The sequence below is a fragment of the Rhinolophus sinicus genome, linkage group LG17, assembly GCF_036562045.2.
Source record: "Rhinolophus sinicus isolate RSC01 linkage group LG17, ASM3656204v1, whole genome shotgun sequence".
In the NCBI taxonomy this organism is placed as follows: Eukaryota; Metazoa; Chordata; class Mammalia; order Chiroptera; family Rhinolophidae; genus Rhinolophus; species Rhinolophus sinicus.
This window is the reverse complement of record NC_133766.1, coordinates 11,912,548-11,932,256: the sequence shown is the minus strand read 5'-3', so window position 1 is coordinate 11,932,256 and position 19,709 is coordinate 11,912,548. Positions and strand designations below refer to the sequence as shown.

General features: G+C 36.7%; 1 protein-coding gene across 3 annotated transcripts in view; it reads right to left on the bottom strand.

Moving 5' to 3' along the window:
- DHX9 (DExH-box helicase 9) overlaps positions 1-19,709 on the bottom strand; it is a 46,320-nt gene that overhangs the window by 7,098 nt on the left and 19,513 nt on the right. For all 3 annotated transcript variants that reach the window (XM_019737280.2, XM_019737204.2, XM_019737354.2), the window contains 10 exons: positions 14,931-15,072; positions 14,463-14,545; positions 10,552-10,708; positions 7,451-7,554; positions 5,889-6,102; positions 5,605-5,699; positions 5,234-5,307; positions 4,304-4,456; positions 1,130-1,290; positions 126-237 (listed from right to left, as the gene is read on the bottom strand). In XM_019737280.2, coding sequence (XP_019592839.2) covers positions 126-237; positions 1,130-1,290; positions 4,304-4,456; positions 5,234-5,307; positions 5,605-5,699; positions 5,889-6,102; positions 7,451-7,554; positions 10,552-10,708; positions 14,463-14,545; positions 14,931-15,072 — 1,295 coding nt within the window. The remainder of the gene's footprint in view (positions 1-125; positions 238-1,129; positions 1,291-4,303; positions 4,457-5,233; positions 5,308-5,604; positions 5,700-5,888; positions 6,103-7,450; positions 7,555-10,551; positions 10,709-14,462; positions 14,546-14,930; positions 15,073-19,709) is intronic.

The window sequence follows — 19,709 nt, the reverse complement described above, 5'->3', positions numbered from 1 at the left end:
GCCACTTCCCTACTTATGAATTTTTAGTCTTTTCTTCTGAGCCCATCCTATTTTTATGGGAAGAGGGATAAGATTCTGCAACTGTTTCTAGCATTTAACTATCAGCAATAAAATATAGCACTTACTAGAAAATACACCCCATTATCATCATTTTGCCAAGACGAGGCTCAATGGGAAGTTTAGCCAGAATTCGTCCCAGAGGCGTCAACTCATCATTGGAATCTAATGCATCAAGCTCTGTGGGAAGATATTTCTTCGTGAGCAAAAACAGTAATGAACACCCCTTTAACCTAGGCAAAGACGAAACATTTCTTTATAGATTAAGGTTAAGATAGTGTACTTAAGCTTTCGTCATTTCTCACACCAACTGCCAGCACCATGCCTACAGCCAACAATTGTCTTCACTCAAAAATAGACCACCACCAAATTCTGGAGTACCTACCATGTTTCCCCGAAAATAAGACCTAACCAAAAGATAAGCCCTAGCATGATTTTTCAGGGTGACATCCCCTGAACATAAGCCCTAATGCGTCTTTTGGAGCAAACGTTAATATAAGACCCGGTCTTATTTTCGGGGAAACATGGTAATAGGAAGATGGCAGTAGCATTAGGCCTTGTAGGCTGTAAAAGGGAATTCAGTCCAAGTCTATAAATACGGTAATAACGGTTAATAGCAGCCTAAATACCCATGTGCCACAAGTCTGATACCACCTGTTGATGAGAACTAGATTCAACATTCAAACCCAGATCCCCTGGCTCCAATGCCCTTGTACTACGCCGCTTCAATCTTAAGTGTAGTTAGAAAACATAGGTGTTCTAAGAGGTGCACATAAAATACTGTTGGTATCATGAGCAATTCATGCTCTCAAGTTCTGACTGTTAATACTGGTTACGAGATAACATCTTGCCTTTTCTTTATCTTTTTCCAAAATAAGACTCACATTAGCTCCTTCTTCCCTCTTATTGCTCATTCCGTAATACTAACCATACTAAGTACATAAGATTATGCTGGAAGCCTTAGCATCACAGCCCTGTGGATTTTATCTTCTTGATTTGTTAAGTGTTATTTGCCAGGACACGGCAGATGATATCATTAAAATGTGCCACGTAGATCTGTATTTGTAGGTACCTCGAAGAGTATGCTCTGCTTCAATCACAGCATCCAAAGGTGGAGGTTCAATCGCCTTGGCCAAGAATTGGCCAATTCCTCCCAGACGCAGAAGTTTTATGCTCAAAGCAATTTCATGCAATGGTGTTCGGAACATTTCTGGTGTCATGTGAGTTTCGAGTCTAAGAGAAAACAAGCACAAAATGAATATCCTCCCTTGTATATACACATGTGTTTAATAAAATCTTTGCAGAAAATCAGATATAGGGCTACTCTTTTCTCATCCTTTTACAATTATCAAGGAACATTTTATATTTACTGCAAAAACACCCTGAACAAGACCCTCTTAACCGGTTGAGCAGAGGGGCTTATGACTACACTTACAGGTTGATGGCATTTTCAGCTAGGGAGTGGAAGAGAATTACAAAATTATCCCAAATCCCTAATGTTATTACCCGCACCTATGGCTTTTTCAGGTCTCCCCTGCTGAGAAACATGGGCTAAATAAAAATGGTAGCAAGGCCTTTTGTGGGACATGCAGACTACTGTATTTTGCCATGTATAACTTTTTTGCCCAAATCTGTGGGGGGGAAATAAGGATGCGCATTACACATGGGTAGTGTTAATTCCATGTCTACATAAATGTTTTTAATTCTTTTACTCATGTTTGTGAGTTAAAAGTGTAACTCTAGAAATCAATAACAATATCCATATGCAAAACAATACCCTGGAATATGATAATCAGTTTTGATAACTTGATAATCAGTTTTGGTAACTTACGACCAACTCGCAACAAGAGTTCTTGACCTTCTATGATGCATAAATGTCGTAAATTTGTTACCAGTATATAAAATTTCTTGTATCTTGTATCTGTTCTTGTGTTTTGTAATTATTTGTTACATAAAATTTCTTGTACCATAATATGTTAAAAATGCTAAAATTCATTTATAATACAAAAAAGTACCTAAATGTAAACAAACAAAAATTTGAATTAAAAAATTAAAACAAAAAGACTTTTTCCCTGAAAGTTTGGGCCAAAAACGTGGTGCACATTATACACAGGAGAACATTATTACACACGGCACAATATGGTAATACTAACATTTCCCTACAAGCTCTTCCCCTCCTAGTACACATAATTCTAGTACCACTGGAAAGGATTATACAGGTTATCTAACCCTTTAAAATTTTAATAATAAAAACTATTATTATAAATTAATACTAAATGACAATAGCTAACATTTACAGAGAGCTTACTATGTGTCAAAATATTGTTCTCAGAACTTTCCATCATTAACTCATTTAATTCTCGAACACATCCTATGGGCTAGGTTAGTATACTATCTTTTACAGGACACAGAATGGTAACTTAATCTCATTTTATAGAATGAGAGGCCTAAAGGGTGTAAATGGTTAAGGGTATGCAATATATTAGGCACAACAGTATTAAAATCCAGGTCTCTACACTTCTAATTCAGGCTTATTCCCTATAAACTATTCATGATGAAGATTCATGGGAACCATTTACAGGTGATTCCAACACCGTTGGCAAGACTTAAGTCCGCTTAAATCAGGTTTATATAAATGCACATAGCACATCTATTCCTCATCCTACAGGGAAAATGCTTTCCTCTAAGATGTCAGAGTACAGTACTTGTTGCTTCAGTTCAAGGGTCAATCTAACTTTAAACACACACACAAAACCCCTAACTCTACCTTTGTTAACAACTGGTTCAAGCTAATGGACACCACATGGATCTCCAGAAACATACAACTAAATACCTATCTTAAATCTGTAATTCAGAGAGACAAGGCTTTTTTTTTAACCCATATTTCCCATCCACAAACATTCTCTCAAAGGCCCTGTAGTACAAATGGAAATGGACATCGTATTAACAGACTTGGGCTTCAGTCCTGGAGAAGTCAACTAAATTTCTTAAGCTTTAGTTTCCTTTTTTAAGCATGAGGTATGATCAAAAAATATAGTGAATGTTTAAATTTTTAAAAATGTATTACGATAAAAGACACATTGCATTAATCCCTCTCAAAATACTCCCCCGTGCTTAGGATACACTTTCCCCATCATTCTTGCCACTTTGTGAAGCAGTTCTGGAAATCCTCTTTTGTGTCTTTAGTTGCGCTGTCCTGACTGCCTCGATGTCCTGAATCGATTCAAAACATGTTCCTTTCGTGGTCATTTTGACGTTGGGAAAGAGCCAGAAGTCGCACAGTGCCAGATCCAGTGCATAAAGTGGATGAGGACACACCATAATGTTTTTATTTCACAGAAACTGCTCTACCAGAAGCGATGTGTGACACGGAGTGTTGTCATAATGTAGGATGAAGTAAAGACACTCACGAAAGAGGACTTCCAGAACTGCTTCAGAAAGTGGCAAGAAGGATGGGATAAGTGTGTTCGAAGTGTGGGGGAGTATTTTGAGGGGGATTAATGGCAATTGTCTTTGACTGTAATACATGTTTTTATTTAAACATTCACCGTATTTTTCAATCACGGTGCCCTCTATTTCTCAAGCATATGAGGATCATGTGAGACAGATGATGTGTTAACAATGAAAAAAAAAGAAATATTTTATAAATACAAAATTATTATTCTGACATTTTCCAGAAAGTTAACCATTGCATAAATATTAGTAATCCTACAGTGATAAAGCTACGTGGAGTCAAAATAATGTCCACATATTCTCCTTTTAAAAGGTTATTGGGTAAAGGGGCTAAGAAGTAAAAGTTGATACAGTTACAAAACAGTCACAGAAATGTAAAGTACAACATAGGGAACATAGTTAATAATATTATAATAAATATTGTATAGTGCCAGTTGAGTACCTGACTAATTGGGGGATAATGTCATAAATTATGTAAATGTCTAATCACCATGGTGTTCACCTGAAACTAATATAAAACAGTGAATGCCAACGTAATTTAAAAATTAAAAACAAAACAAAACTGAAAGGTTATTAGTAAACAGTAAACCGGTATCAAACATGCCATCATCGAAAACTTCTGAGTTTTCTCTCTTACCACAATCTTGTCCTCCAAGCTAAGCTTCCTCCTATACACTCAACTGGAGGCATTTATGCACTGAGTTCATTAAGTTCAAGGCAGGGCAGAGAGAGAAGAGGTGTGTTAGGGGTTAAGAAAAGAAAACTTCAATCTTTATTCCAGAATTGATCTTACTTCTCAAAACGAGCTCGGCTACAGAGGTAAAAGCAGAATCCAGGCCGCACGCGGCCAGCTCGTCCCTTCCGCTGCTCCAGGTTTGTTTTGGACGCCCACACTGTAGCATAGTTGGTCATATTGTTGTGAGCAGTGAACAGCTTCACTTTCTGCCTAAGAAGGAGAGAGTGGTTAATTCAAGACTCACATGTACTACTGACATGTAACTATTATATTTCCACAAAGTGGTGGATGATTTCCAGATAGCCACGCCAACTGTAATGTCTACTTGTGAACAGCACCAGTAAGAATTTGACTCTGTCCTCGCCTGTGAACTTACCAGAAGGCCACGTAACACGTATGTGCCACTTACCAGCCGGATGATCTTGGCTAAGTTACTAACCTGTTCTGAGCCTCATTTTCCTCATCTGAAAATGAGTATACTACTACCTCATACGATCTTTATTTATAAACATCAAGGGAATTAATAAATGTAAAGCATTTAAACAGGACATGGCACATAAATATAAGTGACAATTATTCAAGTCAACTCTATTCCTTAGTTTAGTGGAGCTTTTCAGTTCCCTATGCTATCGATGATCTAAAGATTATGTGCTGGAATACGTGGCACTTCCCATGACCTCACCAAGCAGTGCCAGCATGGTCCTTCTGAACCCCTAGGCAACCCGAGCCCTTCAATGTTACACATAGGCAGCTAGCATTAAATGACCAAAAAAGCTGCATACTATTCACCATTCCCTAAAGTGGGCACTGTCAAATCTTATGATCAACACCAAGAGAAATTATTAATTAGCCTGTAACCCAGTAAAAGACGTACAGTAATTGTGATAGTAACACAGGGATTTAAAAATAAGGTATAAGCTAATACGAGATACTACACGGTACATTCTAAAGAATTATTCTAGGCAAATAGGTTCCCTGGGAACTTACTTGCAAGAGTCAATGACATAAACAACATCATTTATGGTAATGCTTGTCTCAGCAATATTTGTGGACAAAATAACCTGTGAAGGAATATTAAGAAAAATTACACTTCAGAAAATATTTTCCTATTATGTACTTAAACTGACTGATTTGCTTATGTAACAAATAACAAGAGAATTACAGAAGTCTTAAAAAAAAAAAATCACTTGCCCATTGACCGGATAATAAAAAAATCCTACTAAACTCAGAAAGAGCCCCCTTTTTTTCTCAATTTAGACAGACTGCAATTTTTCCGACAGCTCTCTGAAGGCTGGTAACATCTGTTTATGATCTATGTCATCATTTCCAACCCCATAACCCCAATGTTTATTACTTACCTTGGTTACTCCATCTGGAACTGGATCAAATACTTTGCGCTGTTCTTCTCGAGGAATCTGAGAATGCAGAGGTAGAATCTGATACCTATGGCTTCCTGTAACAATACAGGAAGGTTAAGTTCTAAAAACAAGAGCCTAGTTTAAAACTGCTCTCTACATAACACACATTTTTATTCAAAAATTGACACAATACTAAATTTTGTTTTCACAGACTAGCTAGGGCACAAGCAAAAACATTCATTTTTCACTCTCATACATGTGAGAATTCAAAGACTCATACATACCAAAATGTGGATTCATTTCCAAATGCTTCTGCATTGTGTAAATCAAATTCCAGCCCGGCAGAAAGACCAACACGGCTCCAGGAACATTCAGAGTCTCAATGTACTTAAGTAGAGCCTCAATGAGTTCAAGAGGAGTTTCCTTTTCATTCAGCTGAGCCATGCTCATCTTTGTTTCTGGACCATATTCATCACCACAGATCAGGTTGCAATTTGCCTATAAAACACAGGGAGACATTATTTTGAACTGTCTCAATCACAACAGCTTGTAAGTCTCTTAGATTTGTTGTTGACATTCAAATGACACCTAATGTCCTTAATTCAAGTGCTTTAGTCACACCTGGAACACTGAAATCTAATTTCCAAAAATGTACCACCCATTGCACACTGACATACTTAGTTTTTCTACTGACCAATATTTCCCCTAGGACATGACTAAAATTCAAGCACAAAGTCTTACATTTGACTCTGAAACTTCTAATAACTCCTTCTACTGAGTATATTTTACTTATTATAAACTTTTGGTTTTTCAAAAATATTTTCCTTACTGATTAATGAGCTGCTCCTATTGTCCTCTGTATCAATCAATATATAATTACTTTATCTACACACAATGCCTCCCCTGGTAATTCTCAGGCTCATCACATAACAAATACAAAGTCCTGTAATTCTTCAATAGTGTCCTACAGGCAGGGTATTTGGTCACCTTCACCTATTTCTGAAATAATGTGCTAGTTCTCAAAAACTGTGTCTTCGAATCAATGATAAACGAAGCCTTCAGTAATGACAAAGTTGTTAAAACAGGCCTTTTCCCAGCCACCTGATAAACTCTCTAATTTGCTATTCATTTACATCTTCAGGTATTCTGATTAAAAAAATACAATTCCAGGTTATTTTCTATCAAAGTTTCCACTGCTGGTTGTCTTACATTTTTTCATTCTATTCAAATGTCCAGTTCCAAGATGAATTTTTACCTTGTTTGGTCCAACTCTCAAGATCTACAAAATAAGCATCACTTCCTGTTTCTTCTTAGAAAATCCCTTATTACTCCCTAGTTTATTCTCTCCATCTGACAATGTCATCACCATACTGCCTCTCTAATCTAGGACTAAAGCTGCTGCTTCTTAAAATTTATTGTACATCTGGATCGCATGGACATTGTGTTAAAATATAGGTTCTAATTCAGTAGCTCTGGGGTGGGGCACAAGGTCCTGCCCTTCTGCCAGTCTCCCAGGTACATGGCCCACGGGAAACACTCGAGTAGGAAAGCCTCATAAATGGAGCCTCTCTAACCACGTGTGGCCTTTACACATCTTATTCTTTCCTCTTCTTTTTCTTTTGACTTCATGCCACAGATGGTTTAACTCATGGCATGAAATGAGCCTGTCACTGAACATGAAATTCTTTGGAGTGACATATATATCAATTAATTCAAAGACAGACATTACAGTCATTTTTAAAAAAAGTTTTCTGTAATGCTAACTCATTGCGCATTTTTACTAAAATCCATCCTCCTCCTTGTAACAATGTGCCCATGATGAGAACTCTTTCTGCAATTCACGTACATCATCCTCCTCACCGTCTTCGTCCTTATCCTTATCCTTCTTCTTCTTGTCCTTTGGTGGAGGCACAAAGCTGGTCATCTGAATACAGTCTTCCAAAAAATATTCTGCCGGGACAATCCAAGTCAGGTAAGTACCATCAACTTTCAGAATAGAGCAGTCTTTAAAACTCATTTTCTAATTCATAATTCAAAATTATCTTAATACCCATTAATCTGATTCTTCACAACTGCCAAAAACTGCCAGTGGCAATAATCTCTTTTCCCAAACTCAGTGTCTCCACCTCTTGGGCCTTGCCGGAGGGTGAGGCGTCTCTAATACATGTTCCCACAACGCCAGTCGGGCATCCTCTACATACAGTATTTAATCAAACACCCATGGAACGCCTATTGCGCTCATGTACTATGCCCTACAGTCCCACTGTCGGGGAGTTACACATAATAACATCACCACAATAGTATATACCACAGTCCGTCTTTCCTCTACTGGGATGTGCACATAAAACAGATTCTTTCAGTTATTCCTCTGAAGGACCGCAATGTGAAGGCTGGAACAGCTGCTCATTAGTCTTGCTCCTGAGGTTCTGACAGGCCCAGCAGTGTCTCATAATCTAAACATTTGCCTCTAAGCCCAAAGAGCCCCAGAGCACCCTTCTCATCACATTATATCCAGGGCACGTAGTAGCAACATGACTCATCACTGATCATGTTAAACTTGGTCACCTGAGATAGTGTTTGGCAATTACTACACTGTCAAGTTACTTGTTTCCCCATCCATACTTACTCTTTGGAAACAAGTCATTAAGCACAACACACTCAGGGGACAGGGCGTTAAGCCTCACTTTTGTGAGTGAGACTATCTACATACATTTTTCAGAGTTCGTCTATATGACACATTTGTCTTTATTACCCATTTATTTAACTGCCGTATAGATTATTCATGGGTATTCATTTTATACTTAGGGTTACAAATCCAGTATCATGTTATTTTACTATTTTTTTGCTTCCACTATTCCAGCTTTGGCCATTGAGAGCTCTTTCAGATTGGCTCCTAAGTCCCTTTGTCTCCATCACTGTGTGTGTGTGTGTGTGTGTGTGTGTGTGCGTGTGCACGCGCTTAGAACACTTCCTTACTTTCTGGTACTATAAGATATTCCATTTCTTATATTCCCTGACTTAACTGTAGAATCAGCCATTTCTCCAAGGACATCTGGTTCTTTAACTGGAAAAAAAATGGTACTGGAAATAAAATCTTGCTGTTGGCATGACCCTTGCTACTGGGATGTCACTGCTCCTAGGGCTGCTCAGCAGAGCTCGGGAATATTATGTGTATTAACCCACGTATTCATACACATCTATGATTATTTCTGTATCTATCCATTCGCATCTAAACACTAGTTCTTACTAATGTCTCTAACTATAAACCAGTACCACACGGTTCATTCAAGCCTTCCCTCCTACCTGTAACCTCTCACGCCAACAGTAAACCTGGCTTCTACCATGCCATTCATGTATTTTCTTAAATTTTTGTTTTTTGATTAGTTTCACGTGCACAAAACAATTTAATAGACATTTATACCCCACAGTGATAACTCCCCTTCCCCAATCTACTACCCGATATCATATATAGCTGTTACAATTCCATTGACTCTATTCTCTACGCTGTACTCCACATCCTGCGACTGTATGTATATATACATGTATATATGCATATATACACGTACATATATTAATACATACACATGCATACATACAAAAAATGTATACAAGTGGACACTTTGGTCAACGTTGTTCAAGCAGTAGTTCGCCATAATCCAAAGTGTCTGGATGCTGTGGTAACCACTTTGAGCACCTCTTGTAATTGCAGAAATCAAACGTGACTTGTATTCATCTTTTGTTATTGGTATAGATTACAATTTTAATACAGATTTTTTTCTTTCTTATAATGTGTATACTTTTTTTTGGCACCCTCTGTATATATATTTAATTATAGTTGACATACAGTATTATTCAGCTTCAGCTTCAGGTGTACAGAGCTGTGGTCAGACAGCTACACCATCCCTGAAGTGGTCTCCCTAATAGGACAAGTGCCCATCTGACACCCTCCAAAATCTTCACATTATTGATTATATCCCCCAAATTGTATTTCACATCCCGATGGCTATACTGTGATTACTGACTTGTACTTTCTAATCCCTTTACCTTCTCCCCTATCCCCACCCCGTCTTCCACCTAGCAACCCTCATTTTCTTTTGCCCCCATACCTATTTGTTTTGTTTGTTTGCTCATTCTGTTCTTTAGATTCCACATGTAAGTGAGATCAGACGGTCTTTGTCTTTCTCCATCTGACTTATTTCATTAGCATGGTATTCTCTAGGTCCATCCATGTTGCCCAGTTACTTTTAAGGCAGTTTTAGTACTCTTGTGAGATACAATTGCATTGGTTTTTATTTCAGGGCTACTCTTACTTTAGAATTTCAAAAATTAGCACCCCAAAATAGCCATTCATCATTTCATACCTCCATTACAAACATCAGAGCTTATTTTCATGCCCTCAGACTGCCATAATTCAGTTTTTTAACCCAAGCTACTAGAAAATGGTGATGACACAGTCTTTTAAAGAAACATTTATAACTATCAGAAATAACTTGACCTTAAAATATTCACCTTAAACATCATTTCAAAAATCTGCCTGCTCCGGATCTAGAAAGATTCTCGTTGATTCTTGTTACTTTGACCCTGGCTGCTTAAACTTTTAACAGTATTTCCCATGACCAACTATAGGCCACACTGATTTATACTTGACTGTATATAATTTTTAAAGTTAAGTTTGGCTAAAAATAAAAGGCAGGAAATTTAGTGGATATACAAATTCTGCAAGTAGCGAATGAAACTTGTTCTCCTTCCTCAGTCTGTACTTACTATGTCTTGAATAAAGCCCCAAAGACGCTATGATGCATTTGATACTCTAATTTGGCATGTATTTTAAATGTCCTTTAAACTACAAAGGACATTTTCCTCATCTCCAGAATTAAGAAACTGATCAATTATGTTCCCAAAAGCACAAAAGATATTCATCTTCCAGCACCCCCCCCACACATTTACCTTGAACTGGGTAAGTCCTCCCATAAACTTCAATGATGGGGCAATTGAAGAAATATTCATAGAACATGCTGGTATCAATAGTAGCGGACATGAGAACAACACGAACTTCAGGATAAGCCTGAACCACATCACGCAGCACTACCAAAAGGAAGTCTGTCTATTAAAACAAACACACACATTTAAAAAATTACATAAAAAGTCCGTGCTCATGAGATACACACAAAAGATGTGTAGTGCTATATAGCCACAGACATCAGTGAAATTCAGTTTCTTAGGTGGCTTGCTGATGCCTAAAAGAAAGGGTTTACAGTGCAATACAGTAACAGTGTTTTTAACAACAGTCATAGGCTAATACGTGTGGGGATTAAAAATGTGCTATTTGGGTAGAGAAAATAAAAACATTAATGAGAGCAAAGAACTCATCTCAAATTTTTCAGTGAAATTTATATCTGTAGGCACACAGACTTGAAAAAAGGGGAAACCCATGATGAACCAAAAATCAGTTATCCAATCACATGTGGTCTTAAAAATGTTGAAAAGGTCTTGTCTGGTTCATTCAAACAAAATAATGGCTAAGACATTTATTATTTAATAATGTAAAGTATCCATCAATCCACCAAAGAACATGAAAGCTAGAACATTGACAAAACTTTTCTCTGGCCGAGTGGGTGGTCCTCTCGCCCATCACTCTGCCCTCCCAACTACAGAAAACCACCACCATACTGAATCTTTGGTTTATATTCCTTTTCATATAGCTTTCATGTCATCTATAGATACCTTAAAAAGTATGTTAACATATCTCTATTATTTATTCTTCGTTCTTCACATACTATAGCACTGCTAAAATTTATCCATATGTATTACTAGTTATTCTAATGACAGTTTAATATCCAAATGTGTGAATATACCGTGTTTCCCCAAAAATAAGACCTAGCCAGACCATCAGCTCTAATGCATCTTTTGGAGCAAAAATTAATTCAAGACCCGGTCTTATTTTAATATAAGACCCGGTCTAATTAATATAATATATCGAGCCTTATATTAATTTTTGCTCCAAAACACACATTAGAGCTGAGGGTTCAGCGAGGTCTTATTTTCGGGGAAACATGGTACCAATTAATTCACCAGTAGGTTATCTGTGGTACCTACTGCAGGTATCTGGGTTGTTTCCAGGGTTTCACTATGGTGAACATTTGCTAGTGTGAAAGTTCTTGTTCATGTCACTTGCTGTACATATGCAAGTTTCTATGGGTAAGTGTGGGTATGCAACTGCAGTTACAGTGTGTAAATGCTGAACTTGTTGATGCCTAAAAGAAAGGGTTTACAGTGCAATACAGTAACAGTGGAGATAAAAACCTATTTTTCTAAGCAGTTCCATCAATTCACATATTCCCATGAGCAGTGGATAAGAGATCCTTCTGATCCTCATATTCTCCAACACTTGGCATCATCACTTAAATTTTATTCATCAAATTGATATAAAGCAGTACCTTATTATGGTCTTGATCTGTTCTTTCTCCTTCACCAATGAGACTGAATACCTCATGTTTATTAGCCAAATGTTTCCTATTTTATAAAATTTTGTAAAATGCCTGTTTGTATTTTTTGCTTATTTCTCTACTGAGTCATCTGTGCTTTTCTTACTGATTTGTAGGAAGTGTTTATATATTTCTATTATATACTAATCCTTTGTTGGCCACATTGGAATCTTCTAGCCTGTGATTTTCTTTAAAGTACCTTTTGATTAACCAAATAATCTTAGTTTTAATATAGATGAACATATCAGGCTTTTCATGGTTAGTGCATTTTAAGAAATCCTTCCAAAAGGTCTAGAACTATGTTGCCCAGTACAGGAGCCACTGGCCACGCCACACGTGGCTACTGAGCACACGAAATGTGCCTAATCTGAACGGAGATGTGCTCTAAATGTAAAATATACACCAAAGTTTGAAGACTTATTATGAAAAAGAGAATGTAAAACTATTTCAATATATTTTTTTATATTGACATGGTGAAAATAGTTTACATATACTAATTTCACCTGTTTTGTTTCACCTTTTAAAATATGTTACTAGAAAATTTAAAGTTACATATGTGGCTCACATTGTTTCTACCGGACACTGTTATCTAGACATTTACTTACATTTTCTAAGTTTTAAAACTGCTTTGGCATTTAAGTCCTTAACCTATCTGGAGTTAATTTTTATATTTGGTTCTGAGGTAAGAACCCAATTTCAACCACTTCCTTACGAATGACCAATTGTTTCCATCTCCATTGACTGAACAGTTCACTTCCTTTCCCACTGATCTGACATGTCGTCACTCTCTTATACCAAAGCAGCATATAGCACACAATCTGTTTCTATACTCTGTATCACTTCATTGGTCAAACTGTCAACCCAAGTACTATACCATCTCAATTATTATAGCTTCAAATTAAGTCCTGATATCTGTAAAGCAAGACCGTCCATCTTGCACTTCTTCTTCAGAAGTCCTATCTATTTTCGGCCATAAAATTTCCCTATTAGTGTCTGTAATCAGCCTATTAAATTCTATGAAAACCCTTTCTTGGAATTTGATTAGAACTGCATTCAAACTGTGGATCAACCTGGGAGAATTGACATCTATGTGATATTAGACCATGAACATGATCTGGTCTTTTTCAGCATTTTGCAAAAGTTTTATTTTTCTATAGAAGTCCTGCATGTCTTTTTGTTGAATTTTTAGGCACTTCACATTCTGAGCACGGCAATGTTATCTTTTCAGTTGTTTTCTAGCTGTTTGTTTGTAATATATACAATGCAACAGACTTTTATAAACTAACCTTTTATTCAGCCACATTGTTAATTTTTCCTATTCTATTATTTATAATAATTGGTCTACAAGTTCTTTTGGTTTTTCCCCTGCAAAGTGACAAATTTAGATAAGGTTCATCTGCAAGAGAACATAAAATGTTTCCGCAAAGGTATTTTTCTATTTTTCACTGTGAATAATAAACATAGACCTGACAATCTTTCAAGGCAAGTTGACCAAAACTACTTAAACTCTAAGAATATTGGTATGGTACCATACTAGAAAAGACAATCTTGAAATATTTAATTTTGATTAATTAGGAAAAAAACAAAGCTTTCAAGAGATTCTGAATGACAAAAACAGGAAAAATTTTACCCTACTGAATAAATTTCTGATGTAAAAAGTCATCTGATAAACCATCCAAACTTTCTTACTTGCTTTAGCTCAACCAAAAAGGTCAAAGTTTTGCCAAAACCAAAAATGATTAAAAAGAACAGCTATAAAAGTATTTTCTAGAGGAGGAACTCTAACAAGCGTTTTAAGCAGTAAAAGCTGGTAACAATTTGAATGACATACTATCCAATTATGGTATCAATTTTCAAATTACATAATTATTATCTAAGTTAATTCTAGACAAGTTTTGCCAAGGACCAAATGAGGGAAAGGTACAAAATAAATTTTAGTTTCTCCTTAATTCTGGCACGATCATCAACAGCTGAAAAGATTAGAGCTGCAAACATCCGAAAGACATCTTTAATTATATTACATTTAAAAATTATAAAATTTACTGCAGATAAGCCTCCATTTCAATGAGAAACTGTATTACAATCATTAGTTCCATTACTGAATTATGCTAGCTCTTTGTGATCACTGCAACTATACTTACGTCACAGTAAGAGATCTTTACTTTTAGAATTCTATGAATTTAACAAAGAAAACAGAGTAATTTTAACAGGCCAGCTAATAAAGATGTCCAACATCTTAGTGACTGAAGTTCAGGGTTTTGACAGAAGATGTAAGCAGAGGGCAAAGAAAAAATAAAGCAGACATTCTATTTTGGTTTCTTTTTATTCAGAATATTAGTATTAGCACCTTACCATAATGCTCAAGTTACTTACATTTATGTCTCTTTCATGTATTTCATCTACAATTACATGACTGATTCCTCGAATGCCTGCTTCTAACTTTCTTAGGAGGACACCTTTAAAAGAAAACCAGAGCAACAACTGGAGAAGAGTTTCTATGTTGATTAAAGTAGGGAGGATAGAAAAGTGCAGAGAAACAAATTTCTGGACAATCAATTCTGCTGTAACTGCGATAACCTCAGGAAACTGTATCAGGAAGATGTAACTCTAGTAACCTGATTTTATTTTCTCTAAGCTACAACAACCAGCAGGTATATCATGCTCTCCATTGGGGGCGGATGGACAGGGGGGAAACCTGTCCAAAGTTCTATTTAAACAAGAATTCTGAGACTGACTCCCTGATTTATTATTTCCAGTCATTCTGTGATGTTACCAAGTTTTCTTCAAAAACACCACACTATAAACCCCAAATGAAAGACCAAAATAAAGCACAGTACTGACCGACAGTACAAAACAGTATGCTGGCATGAGGGCGGGGAAGTACAGACTCAAATCGAACACTGTAGCCACAGCTTTTCCCAGGCTCTTCTCCTCTCTCATATGCAACTCGCTCTGCCACAGAAACGGCACTGATTCTCCTGGGCTGAGATGAAAAAAAAGAAAAAAAGATTTAAAAGCTACAAAATTATAGTTACACTTGTTTATCAGGGTTATTAATTATTTTAATAAATGTGTCCCACTGCCACCTCAGTATCAACAGAAACAATAATAGTAATGATATCTTTAGGAAGCTCCAAAATTCATTAAAAAAAATCAGGACAAAAAAATTACCACGTAATTCTATGGCAGACACTTTTATAGAAAATAAAATTTCTTCACCACTGGCCTAAACCCTTAATGATATTCAGAGTGATTTTCCTGTAAAGAATGGGGCAGAACACACATGGTGAGCTTATTTTAACTGCCTGCAACAGTGAAGGCACACATTAAAAAAATCACTTAACTGAGACGTATGGGTATTAGCAAGGTGAACAATCTCTTTCATTGCCATATCTACTGTGGCCACCTCTCATTCATTTATTACCTCAGAAAGTATTTATAGCATATTTGCATCAGGTGCCACAGAAGATGCTAGAGATAAGAAACTGAATGAAATCACTCCTGTTTTTGATGAATTTACACAGCAGGGGAAACTGAGTATATATTACCGTTTCCAGCAATAAATATGATCAGCCCTAAGGGGAGTACTATAGGTTAATGGTCTAAGTGTTGGAAAACATTCTGAAGCATTCCCTATTTTCTAACTATACAAAACAATATTTACTTGGTGGATATTATGTCCTAAAGGTATAGCTATGGAGGCACATGAAGATTTATAAAAACTGAATGCTTCTAAGTTGCCTTGAATTTGATTGTGTCACAAAGTTCCTGATCACAGGTTGGATTTTAGTTCCTTGAGAAAATGTTTTCTGAGTTAAGTACCTATATGAAGATATTCCAGGTTGACATGACTATTTAAGAAATCAGAGGCTCATACAATCTTGAAAAAACAAAAAATACCATTAACTTCACTAGAACTATCAATATCCTTTGAACTAATACAAAGCACGATTTATGAATTTCTACATCCCTAATACAAGAATCCGAGAATCCGTTAGGGGATGGGGCTCATAACAAATACAGGTAAGTGTACAGTCACCTGTTCACAGTTACACTGTCCATAAAGAGAAGGAATGAAAAGATGCCTTCTTCAACATACTGTGAACTTCCCTGAGCTTACATTCTCGTTGGTGTATGTGCCTTGACTTGCTGAACTAGACTAGCTTTTAACCACCAGTACTTGGCAACTCACTAACCCTGAAGAAAAGTGCTACTGAAGAACGGAGCTCTGTATTTGTCCATCAAGAGAATAGTTGCGTTAAGGGTCCAAAGTTTTCTGGACCCTTCAAGAAGTCTTTGCATTCTATAAACAAGTGAATGCTCAAAGCTACTGTTATCCCCTTCCTCTCCTTTTATCTTTCCTACAGTTTTTAGCATTTCTAGTAAGCAGTGGCTTCTAGAAGAACTTAAAACCTATTAGGGGGGCAGCCAGATGGCTCAGTTGGTTAGAGCGCGAGCTCTCAACAAGGTTGCTGGCTCAATTCCCACATGGGATGTTGGGCTGCGCCCCCTGCAACTAAAGATTGAAAACGGCAACTGGACTTGGTGCTGAGCTGAGCCTTCCACAACTAGATTGAAGGACAACGACTTGGAGCTGATGGGCCCTGGAGAAACACACTGTTCCCCAATAACAGTAACAAAAAAAACCTATTAGGATACTTGACTCCTCTGAGGTGTATTTGTATGCTACTACTGGGTACACAGGGGTTCCTTTTACCACCTTGGGGGCTATCATTTTCTAGTTTCTAGCCTTCTAAAATGAAATGGGCAGGAGACGGCACATTCCCTAAGTAGTATCTATTTTAGTTCTTAACTCTAATGCCCTCCCAAACACCTCTGTCTTAAGAGACTCAAGGAAGACACCCATGATAGAGGGTATTACAAATTAACATGAGGTGCTAAAACAACTATTTTCAGGAGCCCGATCAGCTAAATTTACTTGAGTAGGAACAGAAAACATCAATATCAAGATGACTATTCAAACAGCAAACAGATGACCCTGCCTTCTCCTTCCCATCTTTTGTAAGCTTCTCTGATTTATCAACTTCCAGTTTCAACAGCTCTGACTTTAAAACAAACAAAAATACATTTAAGATACACACTAAAAAGAGAAGCGCTTTCTTCATTCACAATTAATTCAATTGGAAATCAGTGTGACTTTTCCTGAGGGGAGTATAACAAAGTACAGGAGAGCTAAAATACGCATACCATTTGATCCAACAACTCCACATCTAGGACTTCATTCCAAATGAAATAATCAAACGAGTATATAAAGTGTATATACAAGTATGTTCATCCTGGCATACGTAATATCAAAATCTTTAAAAAAAACAACAACCCATCATTTAAGAATAAAGGGTATATGCATAAAATGGAAGATTACGAAGTCATGAAGAAATTATGTGGTTGCTCTAATACCATATTATGCTGTTACATAATGAGGACAGGTGAAGATGATGCACATGTAATGTATGTACATTACAATCTGAAAAGATGAAAACCAAGAGTAAAATTATTACTTCTGGATGGTGGGATCCTGAGTGGGTTTTGGTTTCTTTTAAAATTTACTTTTCTAATGTTTTTCCTATGGCTATATATTCCTTTTATAGTCAGAAAAAAGCAACTAAAAATAACTGAATTCTCATAAATATTCACAAGATAAACATTTTGTATAGAATACTGCTTAATGTAAGACTACTAATGAATGTTTAAACACTTCTCAGACTGCTTATCACCTGAGAGCCTAACGAATTGCTCTACTTATTCCCTTTTCCCTTGATCTTCTGTGCTTCAATAATTGTTTTACATACTTTCCCACAGTGAATAAATACAGGGCAAGTTTCCCCAGTAAAACATCACCTTCTATGTACACCTTCAGGGCTATCTTTCCACATATGGCTTACCTGTTCCTTTCTTAATTATTTTAGAGTACACTGAAAGTCTACATTCTGCAAATAACTATAAAGGAGAATCAAGGCTCTGGAGACCTCCAGAATAATCACAATTAACATCTGTAAAACATAACAGCAAATATCATGACTGCATATACTATTTTATTTGTGCTTCAGAACACGAGTGAGACTATCTTTCATTCTGATTAAAAAACAAGCTCAGAGAAGTTATTCTGCCTAAATTCATAGAAATGACTTTAGATGTTAATACAAATTTTCTTTACCCCCAATCTAGTCCTTTTCCTAGTTATTTTCCTCTTATTGTTATAGCTTCATGTTGCATTTGGATTATTAAATGTTAAAACTAACACAATAACTGATTTAAATGAAATTAGTAAGTAGTGGTTATCAAAACAAGGGATAACGTCAAGTCCTTTCAACATAATACTTCAAATTATCCTCCAAGATATGAGCTTTTCTTTACATTTTCATTCCACTTATGAGGTGTGATCAAAATATATGGTGAATGTTTAAATTTTTTAAAAAATTACTACAGTAAGACACATTGCCATTAATCCCCCTCAAAATACTCTGCCTCACTTCGAACACACTTATCCCATCATTCTTGCCACTTTCTAAAGTAGTTCTGGAAGTCCTCTTCCGTGAGTGTCTTTACTTCATCCTCCATCATGACAACGTTCTGTGTCACACATCGCTTCTGGTACGGCAATATCTGTTAAATAAAAACATTACGTTGTGTCCTCATCCACCTTATTCACCGGATCTGGCACCTTAAGACTTCCGGCTCTTCCCCAAAGTCAAAATGACCATGAAAGGAAAACATTTTAAATCAATTCAGGACATCGAGGCAGCCATGACAGCACAACTAAAGACACTCAAGAAAGAGGATTTCCAGAACTGCTTCAGAAAGTGGCAAGAATGATGGGATAAGTGTGTTCGAAGCGAGGAGGAGTATCTTGGGGAGGATTCATGGCAATGTGTCTTTTACTGTAATAATTTTTTTTTAATTTAAACATTTACTGCATTTGTTTTTAATCACACCTCACGTGTTTATCTTTTTCTCTGTAGTATCTTATTCTCTTGCCCAGAGTCGTGCTTTAGTCATAGGTGGTTTTAAGGGATTACCTCTTCTTTACAGTTTATGTGTGTTCACTTGAACTGAAACAGCTAACATTTACCGAGTACTGAGATCACTATGTGCCAGACACTGGGCAAAACTTTCCATACCACAGGCAGATGAAGATCAGTCCCAAACTGCTCTTTGGCGATTCTAGGATGCGCCTCTTTGATGTACCTCTCTTGACATTTATCCAGAACTGTAATAATGTCTCTTATCTTAGTCATCAACTGAAAGGGCACAGGTCCCAGAACCGCACCTGTTTCTCATCTGGTATTCAAATACAGTTATAGAACTAGGCTGCAACAGAATGATTTCTAAGGCACCAGATATCACAAACACATTTGGCTCCACGTTCTCTATTTTCTGAGTTCTCATCTTATGAGAGACAGCTATATCCTGAAATGATGGCATGAAATAAGCATTAGTAAGCTGGCCATTATGTTTTGCTAGCTTGCCTACTCTTGCTTTGACTGGTTTTCACTGATTATCATTAGGTGATAAGATGGACAGGACCAAGATTTGGATGTGGACCTCAGGATGAAGTACTCTCAGTATGTTTGATTCTAGGCCCAAAGACTCTCTCTAGCC